The sequence below is a fragment of the Octodon degus genome, unplaced genomic scaffold (genome assembly GCF_000260255.1).
Source record: "Octodon degus isolate 3935 unplaced genomic scaffold, OctDeg1.0 scaffold00050, whole genome shotgun sequence".
Lineage (NCBI taxonomy): Eukaryota > Metazoa > Chordata > Mammalia > Rodentia > Octodontidae > Octodon > Octodon degus.
In genome coordinates, this window is record NW_004524626.1 from 6,258,587 (window position 1) to 6,279,528 (window position 20,942).

At 58.6% G+C, this 20,942-nt stretch overlaps 1 protein-coding gene across 4 annotated transcripts; it reads left to right on the forward strand.

Annotated features, from left to right (window-relative positions):
* The first annotated feature begins 228 nt into the window (after window positions 1-228).
* Window positions 229-8,919, forward strand: Midn (midnolin). Of its 4 annotated transcripts, none has more exons than XM_012515119.2 (9): window positions 229-335; window positions 1,584-2,207; window positions 3,280-3,367; window positions 3,538-3,600; window positions 5,701-5,832; window positions 5,919-6,230; window positions 6,715-6,871; window positions 7,099-7,371; window positions 8,455-8,919. In XM_012515119.2, exons 2-9 carry the CDS (start codon window positions 1,975-1,977, stop codon window positions 8,730-8,732), a joined length of 1,536 nt encoding a protein of 511 aa, XP_012370573.1. In that variant the 5' UTR covers window positions 229-335; window positions 1,584-1,974; the 3' UTR covers window positions 8,733-8,919. The 4 variants fall into 4 exon arrangements, with proteins under 4 accessions (XP_012370573.1, XP_004632729.1, XP_004632730.1 ...); XM_004632672.2 differs by having other exon boundaries at window positions 232-335; window positions 6,712-6,871; XM_004632673.2 differs by lacking the exon at window positions 5,701-5,832 and having other exon boundaries at window positions 232-335; window positions 6,712-6,871.
* Window positions 8,920-20,942: the final 12,023 nt, after the last annotated feature.

Here is a 20,942-nt window from a genome sequence, read left to right on the forward strand (position 1 = left end):
CAGTCTAGGTGTGCCCCATTGCCACGAGGTAAGCAGGATTCCTGGACCCCAGCGGTATTTCTTGCGAGTGCACACACACATGTGAAGCCTGGGGACTGAGCATCTCAGGCCACCACGTCCCGGGGCCGCTGGCCAGCAGGCAGGGGTGGATGCCAGTGCATCACCTCCTGCCTGGCACCCCCCTCCCTGTCCGCCCAAACTCCACCCCAGGGAAGGCGGTGCGGATAAAGGCTTGGGGCCGCTCGCACTGCCCCAGACCGGTCAGGCTACTGCATGCCTACATCTGCACGGGGGAGCGATCAGGACAGCCGGGGATCCAGGGCCCACCGGGCCTGGTGAGTGGGGGGCGTGACTTCGGGGCGGGGCGAGACCCCCATTCAATGGACTGTTCACCGGACCCCTACTTTTCTTTGTCCTTGGGGCAGGCAGGAATTGGGGTGCTTCGGGCTGAAAAACCCCTGGGCTAGATGATGGGAGGCGTTCGATACTGTTGGCAACGCCCTGGTTAGACCGCAGCCCCCGCCCCGCCCCCGGGCACTCCCCTTTCCCGCCAGTGACCTTGAACTAGTCACCCATCCCTGCCTCAGTTTCTCTGGCTGTACTATCCTAGTCTCCACAGCGAAAAGTTCGGTTCCCCTGCAGGATTCGTACAGGGCCTCAACCCCTTTGCCCCGGTCCTGAGACCGCGAGCGCGGCGCTCCTGCCCCGGACTGCATGCAGCGGCCGGTAGAGGGCGCGTCGGCGCTGCTGACTCACCGCTGCCCGGAGCAGAGTGCGCGGACGCAGACGGGGACGCCGCGTCACGTCACGGCTCCTGCGAGCGCGTCTCGAGAAACGGGCCCGGCCTGAGGGACCTGGAGGGGGCAGGGATGCGCAGCGACACCCGCTCAGGAGGAACACAACCGGCCTTGGCCACGTCACTTAGGTGCTGCGCCCCGCCCAGGGCCTCACGCCCCGCCCAGGCCTCCACACCTACCCACCCAGGGGGCGGGAGCAGGCCACCGGCTGGTCCTTCCTTCCGCACCGCGCGGCCGCGGACCTCGGCCACGAGGCACAGGGTTCATGCTCCCGCTTCCGCTGAAGGTTGCTTCCCGGACCGACGCGGTGGGGAGGCCCCACGACTTCCTGTCCCTCCTGGCGCCGGGAACAATGACCCGCGCCCCCTCCGCACACTCAAGCAGCTCCCCTGGGGGCCCATGGGGGTGGAGGCCATTCCCAGAGTTGGGTCTCGGGCCCCTGAGGGCCCGCCTGCCCTTTGTTACGAGCTCCCGGCCTTATGAATGGCTGCAGGCGCGGGCGGGGGCGCGGAGGAGGACCCAGAGCAGCGCCAGTCCCTCCCTCTATGCATTCCCATTGGGCACTCTGATGAGGGGGGTGGGGCTAAGGGCAGGCCACTCTGCCACGTGGGGCAGGGCCGCGGTCGCTCCCATTGGTCTCTATTTGCGGCCGACTGGACGCTCGGTGCCCGCTTATTGGTCGTTGCGGGGCCGGCGGAGTAAGTAGTGAATGGGAGGGGGCGGCGGCCCCGCCCCTTGGAACGTTGATACATTATAACTTTTTTTTCTTGTTACTTTCACCCCCAGATCCTGAGAGCGGCGGCTGCGGCTGCTGTTGCTAAGGGAGGGGACGCGCGGGGTAGCGCGACCCGAAAGGCAGAGGCACAGAGTGCGCCGTACCAGGGCGCCCCCTCCTCGGGACCCTCCCCGCGCTGCGCGCCGGTCGTGAAGGTGCCGCGAGATCAGACCCCACCCCGGAGCAAGCCCCAAGGAGCGGTCGCAACCCCGGAGCGCCCCTGGGATTCTTTTATTTGCGATTAGCCTTTCATCGCTGGGACCTTCTCAAGGGGCCCGCTTGCTGCAGCCATCTCCAAGCGCCTAGGAAGGAGGACCCTAGTTCGGGGAAGTCCCGGCCTCAGAAGTCGCATCAAGGATTATAGGCGCCCGGCGGACCCCAGCCCCCCAGCGCGTGCCGGGGATGGAGCCGCAGCCCGGCGGTGCCCGGAGCTGCAGGCGCGGGGCCCCCGGCGGCGCCTGCGAACTGGGCCCGGCGCCCGAGACGGCGCCCATAAACCTGGCGATCCACAGCACCACCGGAACCCGCTATGACCTGTCGGTGCCGCCTGATGAGACGGTGGAGGGGCTGCGCAAGCGGCTGTCCCAGCGCCTCAAAGTGCCCAAGGAGCGTCTGGCGTTGCTCCACAAAGACACGTAGGTACCGCGCGCCGACCGCGACCTGCACAGCACCCCCCCAGCGAGCCGGGCCACCCTCTCAGGCCCCGGCCCCCGGGCGGGAACAAAGAGCGCGCCGCGCTGAGAAGGGGGGGCAGCGAGACCGGGGAGGGGGACGGGGGCGCGCTGCGCGCTCTCGGGCGCCCTCTGCTCGGCCTTGCCTGCCTCGACCCCCCCCCTCCCCCGCCCCGGGGTCGCCGCACAAAAGCGGGTGCGGGGGCCCGGTCAAATTGTAGGGCTTCACTTTTTGGGGGAGGGGGCAGGTCCCTAGGGCGCAGGGGTCCTGGCTGCGCGAGTGGGGGCCGTAGCCGCCGCCTCCTCGAGCCTGCGTCCTCGCCGGCTTCCGCATCTGCTCGGCGGCCCCCTCTGCGTCTGGCTGTCTCCCCCCCCCCACTTGTGTCTTTCTGCCCCGCTTTGTTCTCGCCTCTGAGCGTTCTCCATTGCCTCCCCCCTCCCCCCTGGTATTTAAATCGCCTCCAGGCCGGGGAGTCCTCCCCCTGTGGGCCTCCAGGGACACTCAGTGTCCATCCCAGCGGAGGGGCCTCGGTGGGGGAGGGGCGGGAGGGGGAGGGTCTCCTTTGTCTGAGCGGCGGCGGCGGCCGCCTGCGCCAGGAAGGGAGGAGGGGGAGCACGGCCAGGCGCAGCCCCCCGAAGGCCTCTCCAAGGGCTGAAGCCTTGAGGCGACCACAAAGACAAGCCAGCACAGGAGTTGGGGAATTACACACAGGGGCTGGCCAAGGGGGAGCGGGGGAGGGAACTAAAGGGCACACGGGGGTCCAGGTGAGCAGAAAAGGAAAGTGCCCTGTTGAAATGCAAAAGGGGGTGCCCGATTCTGGAGTTGGGTCTTGGACAGGAGGTCTAAACTGCGAGAATGGGGGCTTCCAGGGCCAAGCAGCTTCCCCCACACACTCTCAGGGCACAGGATCTGGAAACCGGGAAAGGAGGGGGTGGGAAGGACTCCTGTCTCTCCCCGCACCCCCCCCCTCCGCGGCCTCCGCTTCCGCGTCCCTGTGTTGTCTATGCGGCTCACCCTCTTCCTTCCTGCCCCCAGCCGGCTCAGTTCTGGGAAGCTGCTGGAGTTCGGCGTGGGGGATGGCAGTAAGCTGACGTTGGTGCCCACCGTGGAAGCGGGCCTCATGGTAAATGGCTGCTGTGGGGTGGTGTGCCCCAGAGGTCCTGGGAGGTCCCACATGCAGGGACAGGCAAAGCGTGTCCCCTTCTAGGCCACTGTCACCTGCGTGCGCGCCCCCTCTCCTGCGTGGACTGCCCACCCCACACTTAGAAGCTTTCTTCCTCCCTCTCTTTGTAGTCCCAGGCCTCAAGGCCGGAGCAGTCTGTCATGCAAGCCCTTGAGAGTTTGACAGAAACCCAGGTAAGCTTTCATCACAGCTTCTAATCTACAACCTACTGCAGGCAAGTGCTCCTCTGGGACCCTGCAAGGCAGACGGGGGAGAAGGGTGGGGGGGCAACATTCAGTGCTTCAGACACGCTGGAGGGCATGGGGTGTTTGAGGGGAGGGAACGTGTCCCCCATGTTGTTGCCAGCTTGACTGGTCACTGGGCTTCCTCTTCTGTCACCACCCATCCCCCTCGACCTTGAGAGCTTTCTCTCATGGAGGGGGAAGGGGATCTAGCTTTCACAAGCCTGCCTGTAAGGTGACCTTGGTCCACGGGTGGGAGTGTTCACACCAGGGGCCTGGCCACCAAACCAGCACACTCCCACCGTAGAGCTCCCCACAACTTCTAAAAAATTGGCTTCCCTAAACTGACATCTAGAGTTTCTCTTTTTTGAATTTCTCTTCCGATTGGGAAGGAGGGGCCAGGGGTTGGCCCCGGGGAGGGGCTGGCCAGGGTTACACTCTTTCCTCCTTCTGTGACCCCATTGTGAGGGGGTGGGGAGTCACCACACTACTGCTGTGCCTCTTTCTACCCTTTGTTCTCTGCCCTGAAAATGGGAGGGGGCAAATGGGAGGGAGCAGGGCACCCAGCCTGAGGGCCTGGGAGGCTGAGACAGGATGTTAGGAAAATATTTAGTAAGCCCTGCCAGGAGGAAGGTTGGGGCTGGCCCTAACACGGTTCCTGGTTTTGTTGAAGCCTTTTTTTTTTTTTTTTTTTTTTTTCTTCCCTTTCTCCTCCTTTTCTCATTTTCTTGGCTGAGACTGGGCCTTCCTCAGATGCGGGCCCTGGCCACCTCCCAGGAGGGTGACACAGGCCTCAGCAATCCGCCTGCTGCCAGGGTGGGGGAAGCAGGCTGCTGCCCGCCCTGGGAAGGGGTGGGCAGGTTCCCGGGCCTTGCTGGCTGGGCCAGACCGCCACAGGAAACCTGCTTCTCTGGTCACACATTCTTCCTCCTTCCCAAGGTCCTCACCCCCTCCCCAACCAGCCGGCGGATAGTGTTCTGCCCTGGCCAGGCAGGGAGGGGTGGGGGACAGGACTGGGTGGTCTGAGCTGGGGTATAGGATAGAGCCAGTGGTCCCTGGATCCAGATGGGGGAGACAGGTGATTTCCTGGGGCAAGTGCAAACAGCTCCCTGTGCTGTGGGGGCTGTTGGTTGGCAGGGGGGCCTCTAGGTGTGTTTGGTTCACATCTTCCCCAGGTGCCAGCATGAGGGAGGTGGGGGTGTGCTAGGCGGAGAAACTGGGCTCCCCAGGGTTGCTTCCTTGCCTGGCACCTAGTCATGCCCGCCCATCGGTCCTCCCCAGGGAGGAAGTTGCAGGGCGGGTGGAGGGGGGGACCCCAGCTGCTCTCTGAAGCTTCTCCCAGCCTCTGCCTGCAAGGGAATCTCTGGGGTTTTGGGGTACTGTGTAGACTGGGGCTCTGGTGGGCCCACTCTGGTCACCTTTTTGCTGTTGCTTCCCCTCCCCATGGCCCCAAACAGAAGGTTACACCAGCCAGTCAGCCAGCTGCTGCCAGCGCAGAGGGGAGGGAGATCTGGGAGGCGGTCGGTAGGCTCTGAGTCATCTACTGTGTCACTTCTCAGAAACCTCCACCCCCCTATCCCAGCCCCTGGGGAGAACAAGGCGCTGGCCAGGCCCCCCGGGAAGGAGGGACCTCAGTGCAGCCAGGGTCAGATATAGCTAGGAACCCACCCACCACATAGGAGGGCAGGTCTGAGGGTTTGAGTGCCAGCTCTTGAGATCCCTGGGGATATGGCCCCCTGGGACCTGTCATGGGCCCCTTTCCCAGAGTGATGTTGCCTCCCCCCTTGCTCACTGCCCCGCCCAGGACAGATAAATATTTATCTTGAGAAAGCAAAGGTTAGGATGGAAGAATTTGTCCAGGAATTTCGCCCACTCGCTGTCTGGGTGACTTAGCTAGGAGGGGGCCTGAGATTGTGCCCCCTCCTATATTCACAGGCAGAGAGGATTTGGGGACCCAAGAGGGTTGGGAAAGGTATGAAGTGAAAGCTGAGGACAGTGACCCTCGAGGGAGGACCAGGGCTCCCCCGTCTGACCCGCCTCTGTCCCCCACAGCCCCCAGCAGCGCCTGGGCCAGGCCGGGCTGGCGGAGAAGGCTTCCGGAAATACAGATTCATTTTATTTAAGCATCCGTGGTGGCACCGACAGGGACCCCAGAGCCCAGAGAGGGGCGGCGAGAGGCCCCAGGTCACACAATGGAGGGGAACTGGGCCGGGCTGGGCTGGGGGCATCACGGGTCGAGCCCCACCACTGAAAGGCCCCTCTCTCTACAGGTCAGTGACTTCTTGTCCGGCCGCTCACCATTGACCCTGGCTTTGCGTGTTGGGGACCACATGATGTTCGTTCAGCTGCAGCTTGCCGCTCAGCACGCCCCACTACAGCACCGCCATGTGCTGGCTGCTGCAGCCGCTGCAGCCACTGCCACCCGAGGAGAGTCCAGCATAGCCACCCCCGTGTCCTCGACCTGCCGGCCGTTGTCTACTGCTGCCCGCGTTCCCCCAGTGCCCACTAGCCCTTCCGCATCTGCCTCACCTGTCACAGCTGGTTCCTTCCGATCCCATGCAGCCTCCACAACCTGCCCTGAGGTAAGAATCAGCAAGATTTGTCCTGAAAGTAGAGGCCACAGACTTTGAGAAGGGTGGGGCACTGTTCCCAGATGTGTTTTTCATATCAGGTGCTGTCCCCTGAATCAGGGCTGAGAGCTTTATCTGTGGACCTTGCACCAGTGGGTCAGCCCTCACCCTGCACTTGTGGGTTATCCTGTGACCCTGAGCGGGTGGATTTGCAAATGCTAGCATGGTGGGTGGTGCATTAACCCTGAGTTATTTCTAGTTTGGGGGCTCCATGGGTAATAACCCTGATCCTGGGTTTATAAATTACCTTGAACCTGGGTTGGTGGGTTGACCGCAGACTGAGGTTATCTGCATGTAGGTTCTACACTGAGGGTTATCTCTAGGACCTAGCTTAGACCCTAGACTGGGGATCATCTCTGACCCTGACCGTGAGCATGACGGTGACTGTGACCCTGATACTGACTCCAGCTCTCACAAACTCCCCTTTTTTCAGCAGATGGATTGCTCACCACCTGCCAGCAGCAGTGTCAGCCCTGGAGCCAGCACCCCTTCAACCCCTGGGAGCAGTCCTACCCCCCGCTCCCGAAAACCCGGCGCTGTCATTGAGAGCTTCGTCAACCATGCCCCGGGGGTCTTCTCAGGGACCTTCTCTGGTAGGTGTTGCAGTACACAAGCGATCCTCCCCATTCTATGACTGTGTGTTAATATCAGGCACGTGTTGATCTGTGTGCGTGCGTGTGTGCTTGCGTGTCTCACTCTGCGGGTCCCATTTGTACCGCTGTGGTGGACTTCCCCATGCACTCTGATTCCCAAGGACCTACACTGCTCTCTACATGTACACCTGAGTGGCCTGTCCTGAAGCTCTCTCCTCTGTCCACAGGCACACTGCACCCAAACTGTCAGGACAGCAGTGGGCGGCCACGCCGCGACATCGGCACAATTCTCCAGATCCTCAATGACCTCCTGAGTGCCACGAGGCACTACCAGGGCATGCCCCCCTCGCTGACCCAGCTCCGTTGCCACGCTCAGTGCTCGCCCGCCTCGCCACCCCCTGACCTCAACCCCAAAACTACCTCCTGCGACAAGCTGGCGGCTGCACCACCAGCCTCCCTGCTGCAAGGCCAGAGCCAGATACGCATGTGCAAGCCCCCTGGTGAGTGGCCACCCTCCAGGGTCCCTTCTGCACACCCATCCTCCTGGCTCCTCAAGGCCCTTCTGTGTGAGGTGTGAGCACCAGAGCAGCTGCCCCTCCGAGGCCTGGCAGCTGCAGCTCCCCCCAAGAGGCGCAGGCTGGGAGAGAAGAGGCGTGTGTGTGTGTGGCCACAAAGTGTCCTTGTGAGCTCCCAATGGGGCCCCGGCCCACTTCCTCCTCTCCTCCCCCAGGCACCATCTCCAGATGGCATTGGGGGGCCTCCATGAATGACCAGTCAGTTCTGGCAGGAGAGGTGGGGCTGGCAGGTCCCCCAGCATGGAGAGGACTTGGGAGAATAGCCCGCCATCCCCCTAGTGGCCTGACTACTTCTCCTCCCAGAGGCCCTCTGGGTTGCTGGTCACTGTTGTGGCCTACAGGCATCCCCAGCCATTCATCACGCAACCTCCATAGCCTTGCTCATGAAAGCAGGAAACTGAGGCTCAGGCTTCGGGGCTTTCTTGGGGCATATCCCTTGGAGGAGCCTGGAAAGGATAAAGTAGATCTGCCCTGCCCACCCTTCCTATCTCACAGCTTGGTGAATAAGGAAATAAGAGGAAGCCAGGTATGGTACACACCTATAATCCCAGCACTGGGAAGGCCAAGGCAAAAAAATGATGGCCAAGAGCTCAAGGCCAACCTGAAGGGAGACCCTGTCTCAAAACACTCCCCAAAAATGCAGTTCCTAGAAACCAGTCATGGTGGCCCATGCCTGTAAGTCATCCCAGCAGTTGAGAAGGCTAAAGCAGGAAGATTCCAAGTTTGAATACCAGATTGAGCAATTTAACAAGATTCCATCTCAAAATTTAAAAAGGTATGGGGTGGTAGTGTAGCTCAAAGGCCAGAGTCAGTGCTCAGCTCTGTAGAACTGGAGAATTGAATCAGTATTAATAATCCACCCAAGGGTGATCTCCCAAGATGCCTTTGGTGGTCCTCAATGTCACCAGGAGGACAGATGGGAGGGGGAGCCGTCCGTTTGTGTTTCTGAGGGTTCAGGCCTCTCCCAAATGAGCTCTGGGGAATCATGGGTCACTGCCTCTTTCGCAGGGGATCGGCTGCGTCAGACAGAGAACCGGGCCACGCGCTGCAAGGTGGAGCGGCTTCAGCTCTTGCTGCAGCAGAAGCGCCTGCGCAGGAAGGCCCGTCGGGACGCCCGTGGCCCCTACCATTGGCCACCAAGCCGGAAGGCTGGCCGAAGCGACAGCAGTAGCAGTGGAGGAGGCAGCAGCCCCAGTGAGGCCTCTGGCTTGGGCCTTGACTTCGAGGACTCTGTTTGGAAGCCAGAAGTGAACCCTGACCTCCAGTCTGAGTTCGTGGTGGCTTAAGATCCGGCACACTCACTCACCCCTTCTCAAGCTTTGGCCCAAGGTGGACATGTGCTGCGTCGGGTTGCCACCACCAAGACATCGCACATGGCCCAGTGCCACGGCCCAACTCTGGAGGGCAGGTGGTCACCTCCCTCCTGACCCACCTACCAGCCTTTTTCTTTTTTAAATTCTCACCCTGGTGGTACCTCCCGCCTCCCACCTCTTGTCTCTGCCGGCGATGCTGGGTCCTTCCCTCCCACCTTCCCCAGCTCCAATATGTAGCAGGCTGTCCAGATGGCAGGCAGGAGGAAGGAGGAGGCCAGGAAACCGCCCCTGCCCCTCTTCCGCTCTGCCCTCACCCCTCCCGCCCTCTGCCTCCCCCCACCCATTCAGGTTTTAAGTCAAAAATGTAGATGCCTCATTATGCACTTTACAGATGAGGGGAGGGGGCTGTGGAGACCAGACTCCATCCCACCCCCTACTGCAGGCCTCTGGCCTCCACCCCCAGGGTCCAGCACCCGCATATCACTGGGAGCAAAGCCACAGGAGGGGACTCTTTTTTTTTTTTTTCTCTATCTGTCCTTTCCTTTGGTCTTGGGTTATTTTTCCATGTAAATCCATGTTAAGCAGTCTGGCCCAGAGCTTGTTTGGGGGAACGGGTGCACTTTGGGTTCAGGCAAGGGGCCTGGGGACCTTTTCCTGCCAAAAAAGGGAAACGGGACCAGCCCTGGTCCACCCTCTCCAGTCATCGGCCACAACTGTCCCAATTTTCTCCACTTCTGTCCTTCCCCATCCCATTTCCCTGACCTCTTGCCTGAGTTTGGGGACTATTTATAGACTTACTAATTTTTTGACTGAGCCAATACTGGTTGGGAATGGCTTGAAAACCAGGGAGAGGAAAGGTAAGGGTCTGGGGATTTGCCCCCTGCCCCTTCCTCCTTTCCAGCCCAGCCTGAGGGATATGGGGTGTGGACTGCCTGGGGATTCTCCAGAGCCAGATTGAGAGGGGGATGCTGAGCTGTGAATGCCCCACGGGGCTGCGCTGTGTAGCATTAAGCCCCCCTGGGGTCCGCTGCTGGTCTGTTCAGGACCTTCCCCACTCAGTGCCCAAGCCTGGGGGTCTTGGGACCCAGGGACCTAGGGGGAGTCCCCTTTACTGGGGCCATTTCAATGGGGGTGGAGGTTTTTTTATTTTTTTTACCCATTCACTTTTTTTTTAATGGGAAGTTTGGGCCCACCCCCACCTGTCAAGTCTTACCTGGCCCCACCTGTGGTTCCCCCTTTGTTCTTGTAGGTAAACCCTAAGTCCTTCCTGCCCTCCTCCCGTGTTTAAATGGTTTCAGAAGTGAACATCATGTGTTAACTGTAGTTGTAAAATTTTTTGTGGGGGTGGGAGGGTAGGGAGGGGGCCAGATGGTAGAGGTCAAGGATTTGGTTTTATTTTTTTGTTTGTTTGTTTTTTGGGTTTTTTTCCAAAAGGAGAAAAAAGGGGGGTGCATTTGTTTTTGAAGAACTGTCTTGTATACCTATTTAAATGTGTGTTCTGTTCTGTTTTTTAACGATTTTTAAATAATGCCCGTGCCTCCGCGGGGCTGAGGGTGGAGGCCCCAGACGAACCAGCGGAAAGTTCTCTGCCCTCCCTCAGGGTCCCCCTAGAAAGCATTACACACCACCCTCAGGGGTCGGGCTGTGGGGGACCTGGCACCCGCGCGAGTATGCTGTATGAAAATTGAAAAAAAAAAAAAAAAGCCCTACACACATCTTGATTTCCAGTAATAAACAAAATAAACAAGCTGCATGTGTTTTCCATGGGAGGAGTCGTCCTCGGCCACTATGGCCTGGGCTACCAGGGGATGTGGGCCATGGCCAGGTATCTACTAGCACTTTATCACCTCCTTGTTGGGGGTGGGCAGGAAGCTGCAGGGGTGGAGGTGGGTGGGGCAGCCACTTCCTGGCACCAGAGGCCGGAAGCTCACAGGGAGCGGGTCTGACCTCTAGTACAGCCTGGGCAGGACCTACCCGTACCCGCTTTCCATTGCCAGCTCTGATGTGGGCTGTGGGGACAGGAACTTAGGAGTTAGTGTCCTGGGAGACCTGGTCCTTATGTCACAAGAGTAGGAGGCAGCTGCAACTCTTGAGAAACTTTCTAAGTTGTTCTTAGAGGAGTCTCAGTATTCTCACAGGGCCAACCACCAATGTAGGCCCAAAGTCTCCAGGAGCCTAGACCTGAGGTCCAGCCCAGGGCCTCGGGCTGGCCTTGACCTGTAGCCTCACCCAGCCCAAATGACCTGGGGGGGCCTCTGCGGCCACACCCTCGTGCTACATTCCAGCCCTTCATGTTCACCAGGCAAAACCTCCAGGTCTTTGCCCTAGCCTTTTCCCACCAGGAACACCTGTCTTCCCCCTCCCCCAAGTCCCCTCTGGTCTAACTGGGAACTCCCCACCCCTGCACACACCCTGCCAGTCTGGGGCTCACCAAGGGCCCAGCTAGAGAGGGTCCCCAGAGAGGATCCCACCTCCATACCTTTTGGGGTTGGGCTCAGAGAACAATCATCCCACTGCTTAATCTCCTTTTAAGTGTATTTCATTTAACAAGCAATGCAACCTAAGAGTTAGAAGTAATTATCCTCCCACTTTAGAGACAGGAAAACCAAGTCTCAGTAACAGCACTATGCCTATGATTAGGATGTCTTATGTGACCCCTCCATACACAAGCTCATCTGACTGCTGAAGGTCCAAGCTACCCTCAGCAGCTCCCCTGAAGAACATCAAAGAGGGTGGTCTGGGGCATCTTGAAAGCCTTCTGCCCCTCCCACCGCCCAGTTACCCCCAAATCAGCCTACACCCACAGGAAAAAGGTGGATGCCTGGTCAGGCCTCAAGGTCGTGGGCCCAAATGGACCCTAGGGTTGGAAGGCACAGGGAGTGGGCAGAGAAGTCAGGTGAAACCTGCAGTCTCCGCCCGGGGTCAAGGCTGAGCTCGGCCTGACCTCAGTCACCACCTCCCTGAGCCCAGGGCAGGGTGAGGAGGAGGAAAGAGGATGTGATCGAAGCGCCTGCTGAATCACCATGCAGGCCCAGAACAGATCCTTTGCTGTCCACAACCCCCACCCCAGCCTGTGTGTCCGGGGGTGGGGGGTGGGGGGTGGGGGTCAAGGCCTGCCTGGAGATTGGGGAAGAGCGTGAGAAGGGGGCTGGGTGGGGGATCAGGCTGTGACTATCTTCTGGGTGCCGAGGAATATAAGGGCTGGGGGGCATCCCAGAGGTAACGGCCCTGCATGGTGAAACTACAAAAAGCCCCACTCCCGGTCCTTTCTCTGTGGCCTGCGCCTCCATAGCACCTGCCTACACCTGTCCTGAGAGGTACACAGGCGGAGTAGGTGGAGACCACGTGTGCAGGCGAAGGCATGGAAAGGTACACTGAGGCACAGACTAGACTAAGCAAGAAGCTGCTGGGATCTCGTGGGGTGGGGGTACTGGCCGTGCACCATTTCTTCATTCCCCACCCCCCATTGAGGAAAAAGCTGAATGGGAGGGTGCGGCCCCCGGAAACCCGCAGAGCTGAAAACGCGGTTTCCAGGGAAACGCGCCGCGAAAGGAGCCTGACGTCAGGGCAGGGAGGGCGCGTCCCTCGCCCCCGTCTGCTCGACCGGCGTCCAGGCCACGCCCACCATAAGAAACGTTTCATTGGTGAATGCGCCATTCATTTATCTGTGAGCACCAATAGAATAGTGGTGTGGCCGGCTGTAGGCGGGATTTCAGTGTAGCAGGCCCTAATGCGCAAGCGCAAACGCGGAGGCGCAAGGGCCTCTCCACTCTTAGCGCGTCTGCAAACTTGGGGGCGGGAGACGCAGCCGAGGCCTGACGGATGCGGCGAGGCCTGGACGGAAGAGGGGGCGTACCTGGGGGCGCCGCACGTGGACCCCCGGCACGGGCGCCTTCATGTGCACTCCTCTGTTCACACCCAGGCATTTCCTGCCGCACCTCCTCGCGTGTGCACGACCCTTTCCTAGTCTTACAGCTCCCAAGATCAGGGAGGGGAGACCCGACCACCTGGCGGAAGGGACTTTGGGGCTGAGACTTTGCCAGAAAAATAAAGGAGTTTGCCAGGTGTTGCAGGAAGACAGGGTTCTGCGGGTGGGGTCTGCCTAAGAAAATACAAGGCATGGGGCTGGTGAGATGGCTCAGTGGTCTAAAGCACCTACTTAGAACAAGCTTAGCAAAGCACAAGGGACCGCGGTGCAATCCCCCAGCACCACATGCCAGCCAGCCCCGCCCCCTGGCGGGCTGAGCTGGCCACACACACAAATAAATAAAATAAAATAAAATAAAATTTAAAAAAGAAAGAAAATACAAGGTGAAGTTGGCCATACCTGGAAGGGTGATTTGAGGTGCAGGGAGAGGGGAGGGGCCGAGACCATAATACCCAGAGGCTGCAGGACATTTGGCAGGAATGGGGATTGGTGGGAGATGGAGGCAGAGAAGGTAGGACTGTGGTTTTCATGGCTGAAGTTCCAGTTCATAGGGAGGCGTTTGGCAAAGACTATGGCAGGGATGGAGGCTGGGAAAGGGGAGGAAGGTTGAATTTGGCCTTGCGTGGTGGTGCAGGTCCCAGCACGGGGGGGTAGGGGGGGTGGAGGATCCCAATTTGGAGAGAAGCCTGGGCAACTTAACAACTTCGGGCGAGTCGACTTGGAAATTAGGGGGGGGGCGGCTGGAGATGTAACCCAGTGCACAGGCTCTGGGTTCAATACCTAGTGTTGAAGAAAAACAAAAAAGGAAAGGGGGGAGAGGCTAGGCTGGCCAAGCAGAACGGTGTGCCTGCCAAGGCATGAAGGACACATGGCTTCAGCCAAGGCGGTGACCTCGAAGGTGGGCAGTGCCTCAGGGTGATAGCAGGACCACAGGAGGGCAGAAGGTCACTGGAGTTGGGGCTTTGTGCCAGAGGCCGGAGTCTCCTGGGGGGTGGCCAGGCGAGCACCTGGAGCTGGAAGCAATGTTTGGAGATGCCAAAGGCCAGCGCTGACCAGGAGGCAATCTGTGTGGGCAGCCAGGAGGAGCCAGGCAGCTAGCCAGAAACCATAGGGAGCCAGGACTGAGGGTGCCCGGGGCACAGCCACCCCCACAGGGCCTGGCCCGACCCCACCCTCCTCTGCCGGGCCCTGGGAATAGGGAGTTCACCGAGCTGGAGCTGAGGAGGCCACCTCCTGTAGCTGAGGGCGGTGGGGCCCTACCCAGGAGTCCAGCTCCACCCTTGGCGGCCCAGCCCCAGGAGGGCAAGAACTGGCCGTCTCCGGTGTCACTGGGCACAGGTGAGCAGCAGGTGGGGGAGGGAGCCTGTCACCTGGGGCCCTCGATCCCGGCCAGCTGTCTCTGGCTGCCTCCTCCCCCGTCTGGTTGTCTCTTCGCCTCCCGCGTCTCTTTCTGTCTTCCCCAGACTCAGCCTTCCTCTATTTCTGTCTGTGTCTCCATCCCCCTCTATTTTCGTCCCTTCTCCGGCCGGCGTCCCTCCCCCACTTCCGCCTCCTCTCTGGGTCCCCTCCTTCCTCACCCCTGCATGCATTCCAGCGCCTCCCCCGCCTCGCCCTCCCCCAAACCAGCTGCTGCCTGGTGCCCGAGACAGAAGGAGTGGGCTCTGGCCAGGGTCAGAGGTCCGGGAGCTGGAGCTGACGGAGGCGAGGGCACCCCAACCAATCCCTCTGGAATGTGGGCAGGGCCAGCCGCCACCAGGGAGGTAGTCACCCTGCAGGCAGCCAGAGACAGCTGCCTGCAACTGCGTTGCACACGCTCCACACCCAGGACGCTACCCACACTCAGCCCTCTGGGAGAAGCAGCAAAACCCCAGAAACAGTCCCACACAGGGCCCCAGAGCCAGGAGACAACCCTTAACAGTTCATGGGTGTTTACCCATTTGCCAGGCTGCCAAATACACAATATCTGGCCCCAGAAAACCCTACCCCAAAACCCACATTTTGGTAGGGGGTTTGTTTTGTTTGTGGTGCTTAGGTGTGAACAAGAGCTATGTCATCCACAGAGGCTTTTGTTTATTTTGAAACAGTCTTAAGTTGCTAAGTAGCCCAGGCTGAGTACAAATTAGAGATCCTCCTGCCTCAGCCTCCCAGAATGCTGGCATCATAGCACTTCCCCCCATGTCTGGCTCCAGCTGCATAGTTTAATTCATTCCAAACCCCAATCAAAGGTATGATCTTTAAAAAGGTAGTGAGCCAGGTCTGGTGGCCCATACCTGTTACCAGGCACTTGGGACACTGAGTCAGTAGGAACTCTGCAAGTTCAGGACAGCCTGGGCTATGTAGTAAGTTCAAAGCCAGCCTGAACTACCTAGTGAAACGCTGTTTCAAAAAGACATAAAACAGGGCTGGTGAGATGGCTCAGTGGTCTTAAAGCACCTACTTCGAACAAGCTTAGCAAAGCACTGGGACAGCGGTTCAATCCCCCAGCACCACATGCCAGCCAGCCCCGCCCGCTGGTGGGCTGAGCTGGCCACACACACACACACACACACAATTTTTAAAAAATAAAATTATTTTTTTAAAAAAGACATAAAACAGCTGGGCATGATGGCACATGTCTATAATCCCAGCACTCAGTGCCCACTTCCATCATGCCCTTGGAACAGCTGGGCCGGGAAACTGGAGGGCCAGCAGCACCAAGCAGTCAGTTGGCATGCTCTCCAGCAGTTAGAACCCAGGACACACGCCCTCCCCAGACAGGTGAGAGATGGGTGAGGTTAGGGACAGGCTCTAGTGACCCCACCTGGAAACACTTTCGTCGAAGTTGGAAATACAAAGTAGAGGAATCAATGTAGGTGACAATTCTCTGGGGCCAGTCAAATAGCTCAGCGGATTACAGCACCTGTGCAGGGGCCGGTCCAATCCACTTTCGATCCACACCCGGTACAGAGACAGCAATTGAGGCTGGGCTGGGCTGGGCATGGTGGCTCGTGCTTGTAATCCCAGCTCTTGGGAGGCTGTAAACAGGCGGATCACTTCAAGTCCTAGCTAGTAGTGACACCCTGAACCCCTTGTAGATCCCTCCCTAAAATACAAAAAAAAAAAAAAAAAAATTTCTCTGTTTATGATCACATAAAGAAAGAAGACTCAGGGCCAGTGAGATAGCTCAGTGGACTGAAGTGCCTACTTGGGCAGGCACAGGGACCACAGTTGGATCCCCGGCACCGTATACTGCACCAGCTCCACACCCAGGGCCAGCTGAGCCAGCAACATAGTCTGGGGCATAAACACACACCTGTAATCCCCACGTTGGGGAGGCTGAAAAACAGGAGGATCACTATGAGTCTGAGCTGCACAGTGAGACTATAACAACCAAATACATGAAGGAGAAGAAGAGAAAGAAAAAAGAACAAATAAGAAAGACCCAGTACCTAGGCCTGAGGGTACGGTCACTCATCACAGCACTGTGGATGGAGGCTAAGGCAGGAGGATGGAAAGCTGGATCCCAGCCCCGGCAATTTAGAGATTTGGTGAGACCCTATCTGTAAAAGTAAGAATGGCTGGGAAGTAGCTCAGCATAAAGGCCCTGGGTTCAGGCCACTGTATTTTATTTTTTTTTTAATTGTTTTTTTAAATTGTATTTATTTGTGTGTGTGTGTGTGTGTGTGTGTGGCCAGCTCAGCCCACCAGGGGGCGGGGCTGGCTGGCATGTGGTGCTGGGGGATTGAACCACAGTCCCTGATGCTTTGCTAAGCTTGTTCTAAGTAGGTGCTTTAGACCACTGAGCCATCTCACCAGCCCAGGCCACTGTATTTTAAAAACAAAACAAAAAGTGGATGTGTAGTCCATCGTTGTCATTGTCGCAAGGGTGAGGCACCTGGGGCAGGAGCTCTGGCGTCTCACTGATGTTCTGTGTGTGCTGTGTGCACATATTCGAGTCACTGCACATCCCTGCCCTGCATGCTCATCCTCACTGTGTCACCATGCACCTGTGCTCCAGTGCAAAGCATCACTCCCCTGGTCCCTGCAGGGTCAAGAGCAGAGACCAAGTGGGGCCGGGGAGATAGCTCAGTTAAATAAGCATTTGCCTGGCAAGCACAAGGGCCTGAGTTCAATGTCGGTTCTGCCACACACACACAAAAAAAGCAGAGACCAAGCAGATGTGTGACCCTAGCAGCGGGCCTGGCCTAGTGGCCCTGTGTCCCCAGGCTGTCATTCCAATTTGTCTGCTGTGCACTGCTTGTGGGGTTTCCTGAGGATGGGTTTGCAGGATGGGTTTGTGTGACTGAGTGCCCAGCGGGTACACTGCAGACAGAGGTGGCTGCACACAGGTGTGTGTGTGTGTGTGTGTGTGTGTGTCTGTCTGTCTGTCTGTCTGTCCCATCGCACGTCACAGGATGTGCTGTACTGGGGCCTCCCCCTGTGGCTCAAGGCCTGGCCTTGGGCTGCGGGGCCGGCCTGGCCCTGGCAGGAGCTGCTGAGCTGCAGCCAGTGCATTCCTGAGACATGACTCGGGCCTGTGGGGAGGGGGTGACTCATTTCGAGCTCCCGCACTGCCCCAGCCCGAGAACCCACCCCCCTGCATGCAGACCCTATCTTGTGAGTGGGGTTGCAGCTGCTCTGGCTTGCCAGCCCCAGGGTGCAGACAGCTGAACCAGGGACCCTTGGAGCCAAGCTGACATCCGGCGCAGGTAGGAGCTGGGGGAGGGGCAGTTTAACCCTTCCTGGTCTGCACTCAGTCGGCTTCCTCAAATTCCGGGAGGCCTTGGCTGCCTCTGACACGCAGCACGCGTCCCCACCCAGGGACATGACTCATGCCACCAGGCAAGGGCACATATGCTCCGTGGGTCCCGGCCCACCCGAGTCACACGCACCCAGCCCTGTCCCCAGCTGCTCCCACATCCACATGCCGGGTTCTGTGCACTTTCACTGCACCAGTCCCTGAGGATTGTTGAACAAAATCTTCTTGAGCCTTGCACACATGAGAGCTCCGTGCACCTGCACGCAGCCCCACTTTTCTGTCCACACAAGCATGCGTCTGGCTGGGTATGAGAGTGCCTGCTTTTCATCCCAGCACGCTGGGAAGCAGAGGCAGGAAGATGGATACAAGTTCGAGTACAACCTGGACAATTTAGCAATTTAGTGAGACCCACTCTCTCAGAAAACAAAAACAAAAAAAGGCACGGGCTGTAGGCTCAGCGCAAAGGCCGAAGGATCAGATCCTAGTACGGCCACACACAAAAATCCCTAGCAGTCCTTTCTCCATGTGAGTGCCCACGACTCCCCTACCCACGGGCACACATGTGCGCACACCTGGCAAGACGCACACGGTGTCCACACCCCCACCCTGGCTCCAGGCCGCGTGGAACGGGACCAGCTGGGCGGGCTGCAGTCCCTGCCAGGATGGTCCCACTTCCGCGCCCCCGCCGGGGCGCCGCCAGGTGCACTAGCCAGGAGGGGGGCGGTAATTACGCGGCCCCGGGGTGCCCCCCCCCCACACGCGCCTTTCATCCCAGGCCACGCCCGGCCCAGACGCTCATTACCTACTCCCGCCCCGTCATTAGTCAAGGTCGGGGGAGGACCCCGCGTCCAGCGTGCCCGGCCTCGCGGGGAGGGTGGAGTGGGCGGCACGGGAACCGGGTGGCCCCGCCCCCGTCTCCACGACAACGTCCTGCGTGGGTGGAGGTCGGAGGGCGGTGCCCCAGCACGAGATGGAGAGGCCTCACCCACGCTGGCACCGGGAGGCTGAAGCCCTCTGGGAGACTTCAGACCGGGAAGCAGGAGGATTTGCGAAAGAGCATAGGTGGCATCTGTCATCCTTGCACTCCTGTTGACCGAGGGGGGAAAATCGCGAGTTGGACCCCATCCGGGGTAATTTAGTGATTTAGTAAAAGCCCCCATCTCAAAATTATGATTAAGGGGCCTGGGAGATGGCTCAGTGGAATAAGCGCTTCCCTGGCAAGCGCAAGGGCCTGAGTTCAATCCCAGGTTCCAGAAAAAAGATTAAAAGGGCTGGAAAACCCGGCGTGACAGTGAACAGCTGTAGCCCCAGCCCTTAGGAGGCTGAGGCAGGAGGATGGTTGCAAGTTCGAGACCAGCCTGGGTGGGCCACAGTGAACTCCAGGCCAGCCTGAACTACATAGCAAGACCCTGTCTCAGAAAGAACCCCCCCCCAAAAAAAAAAGCAGTAACGGGGCCGGGGAGATGGCTCAGTGGAATAAGCGCTTCCCTGGGAAGTGCAAAGGACTGAGTTCAATCCCCGGTTCCGGAACAAACAAACAAAAACAATAACGTAAAACTAAAAAAGATAGGGCCCGGGGAGGTGGCTCAGTAGAATAAATGCTTCCCTAGCAAGCGCAAGGGCCTGACTTCAATCCCGGTTCCAAAAAAAAAAAAAAAAAAACTAGGATACGGTGTACCAAGGCCCTGGGCCTAATCTTCAGGGCCAAAAGGGGTGGGACTCAGAGATAAGAGACAGACCCGGATATCTGCGGGCCAGTGGGAAACCCAGAGAGCAGGGGCAGACCAAACTAGTCTGGCCCCCTAGCTCGCCCACTCAGTTACCGAGCCCCTCTTACCACTCCCTCGCTACCTTCGGACACTAGGGCAGGGGGCAGCAGGCGAGTACGCCAGCGGTGGCCACCCAGGCTGGCAAGGGGTGGGACGACAGCAGGGACTCGGTCTCCCACTCTCGGCCACACTGCTGGCTGCCACACTGAGGGGGTGGGGCGGGAGTCTGAGCGTCGGTCCCAAAGGCTCCGGCCCGGAGGACCGCGAGGCCGCTGCGCCCCCTCGTGTCCATGTCGGGCAGTGCGCCTGGGCCCAAGTCCTGGGGGTGCAGAGGTGAGAGCGAGGGCAGGCGGACATTGAAAGGAATGTGTCCCCGGGCTGGTGAGATGGCTCAGTGGTCTAAAGCACCTATTTAAAACAAACTTAGCTGGGCTGGGGAGATAGCTCAAGGGCATAAGCGCCTGCCTGGGCAAGCCTAACGTCCTGAGTTCAATCCCCAGTACCCCCCAAAAAAATAAAAAAATAAAACAAACTTAGCAAAGCCTAGGGACCACGGTTCAATCCCCCAGCACCACATGCCAGCCAGCCCGCCCCCTGGTGGGCTGAGCTGGCCACACACACACACACAAATAAATAAAAAAATTAAAAGAAAGGAATGTGTCCCAGGCACCCTGCTGCGGAAAAAAGAGGGTCATGATACGGCGGAGTCATAGGAACACGCAGACGCAGTTAGTTCTTGGACACAAGTTCAGAGACAGGTGGAAAATCTGAGATGCCATTACATAGGTGAGTGGTGTGCTGAGGCACCCTTATGCATCCACACACTGCTGGGGACCTTGGTGGCCTGGGGGAGTGGCAGAGCCCAGCATACAGGAACAGCTAGGTGGCAGTAAAGTTGATAACTCGTTGCTGGCAAAATGAATGATTGAACAAGAGAATAAACACCCATATCTTTACAAAACTAGGAACAGGACTGGGGAGATAGCTCAGTAGAATAGACACTTGCCTGGCAGGCACAAGGTCCTGAGTTCAATCCCCCGTACCGCAAAAGAAAAAGGAAAAAAAACTAGGAACGGCCAGAGACTCAGAATCTAAGAAGAGGAGGGGGTCTCAGAATGATGATCCAGAGAGCTGGGAACTCAGGGAGTGCGCACGCACACACACCCTTAGTCCTGACCTTCTCTGGGACAAGATGCTCCCACCCTGGGGACAGACTAGAAAAGGCGGTATCTGGGCTGGGCCCCCCCTGCATGGTGAGGGAAATGGAGTGCTGATGTTGCTATGATCCTTTTAATAACCACCTTGCACTGCATGAGTGGCTGACACAGCAGAAGGCTGCTGCTGTCGGAGAGCAGAGCTGTGGTGTGGAGTGGAGAGCGACTGGCCGTGACTCACGCGGCTACCACATGGGGTGTGGGGGAGTCCTTGCACTGCTCAGGGGTCCTGGCCACTGTGTCACTGGAGACAGCTGGGACACCTCGACCTATTTCAAGTGGTCCACAGTGTAGCTAAGACTTCTCAGCAAAGTGGGGGCCTCTTTCCCAGTTGTCCCTAATCCATCTATGGAAAATCTGAGCTGTGGTGTGGGTCTCAGTGTGGATGTACAGGGAAGGGCCCATAGTCGACTCTCCCACCAAGGCCAGAGGAGCTCAAGGGGGTCCCCAGAGGTTTTGGGGTTCTTCCCTGAAGCAGGTTTTTTTGTCTTCTTTTTTTTTTTTTTTTTTTTTTTTTTTTTTTTTTTTTTTTTT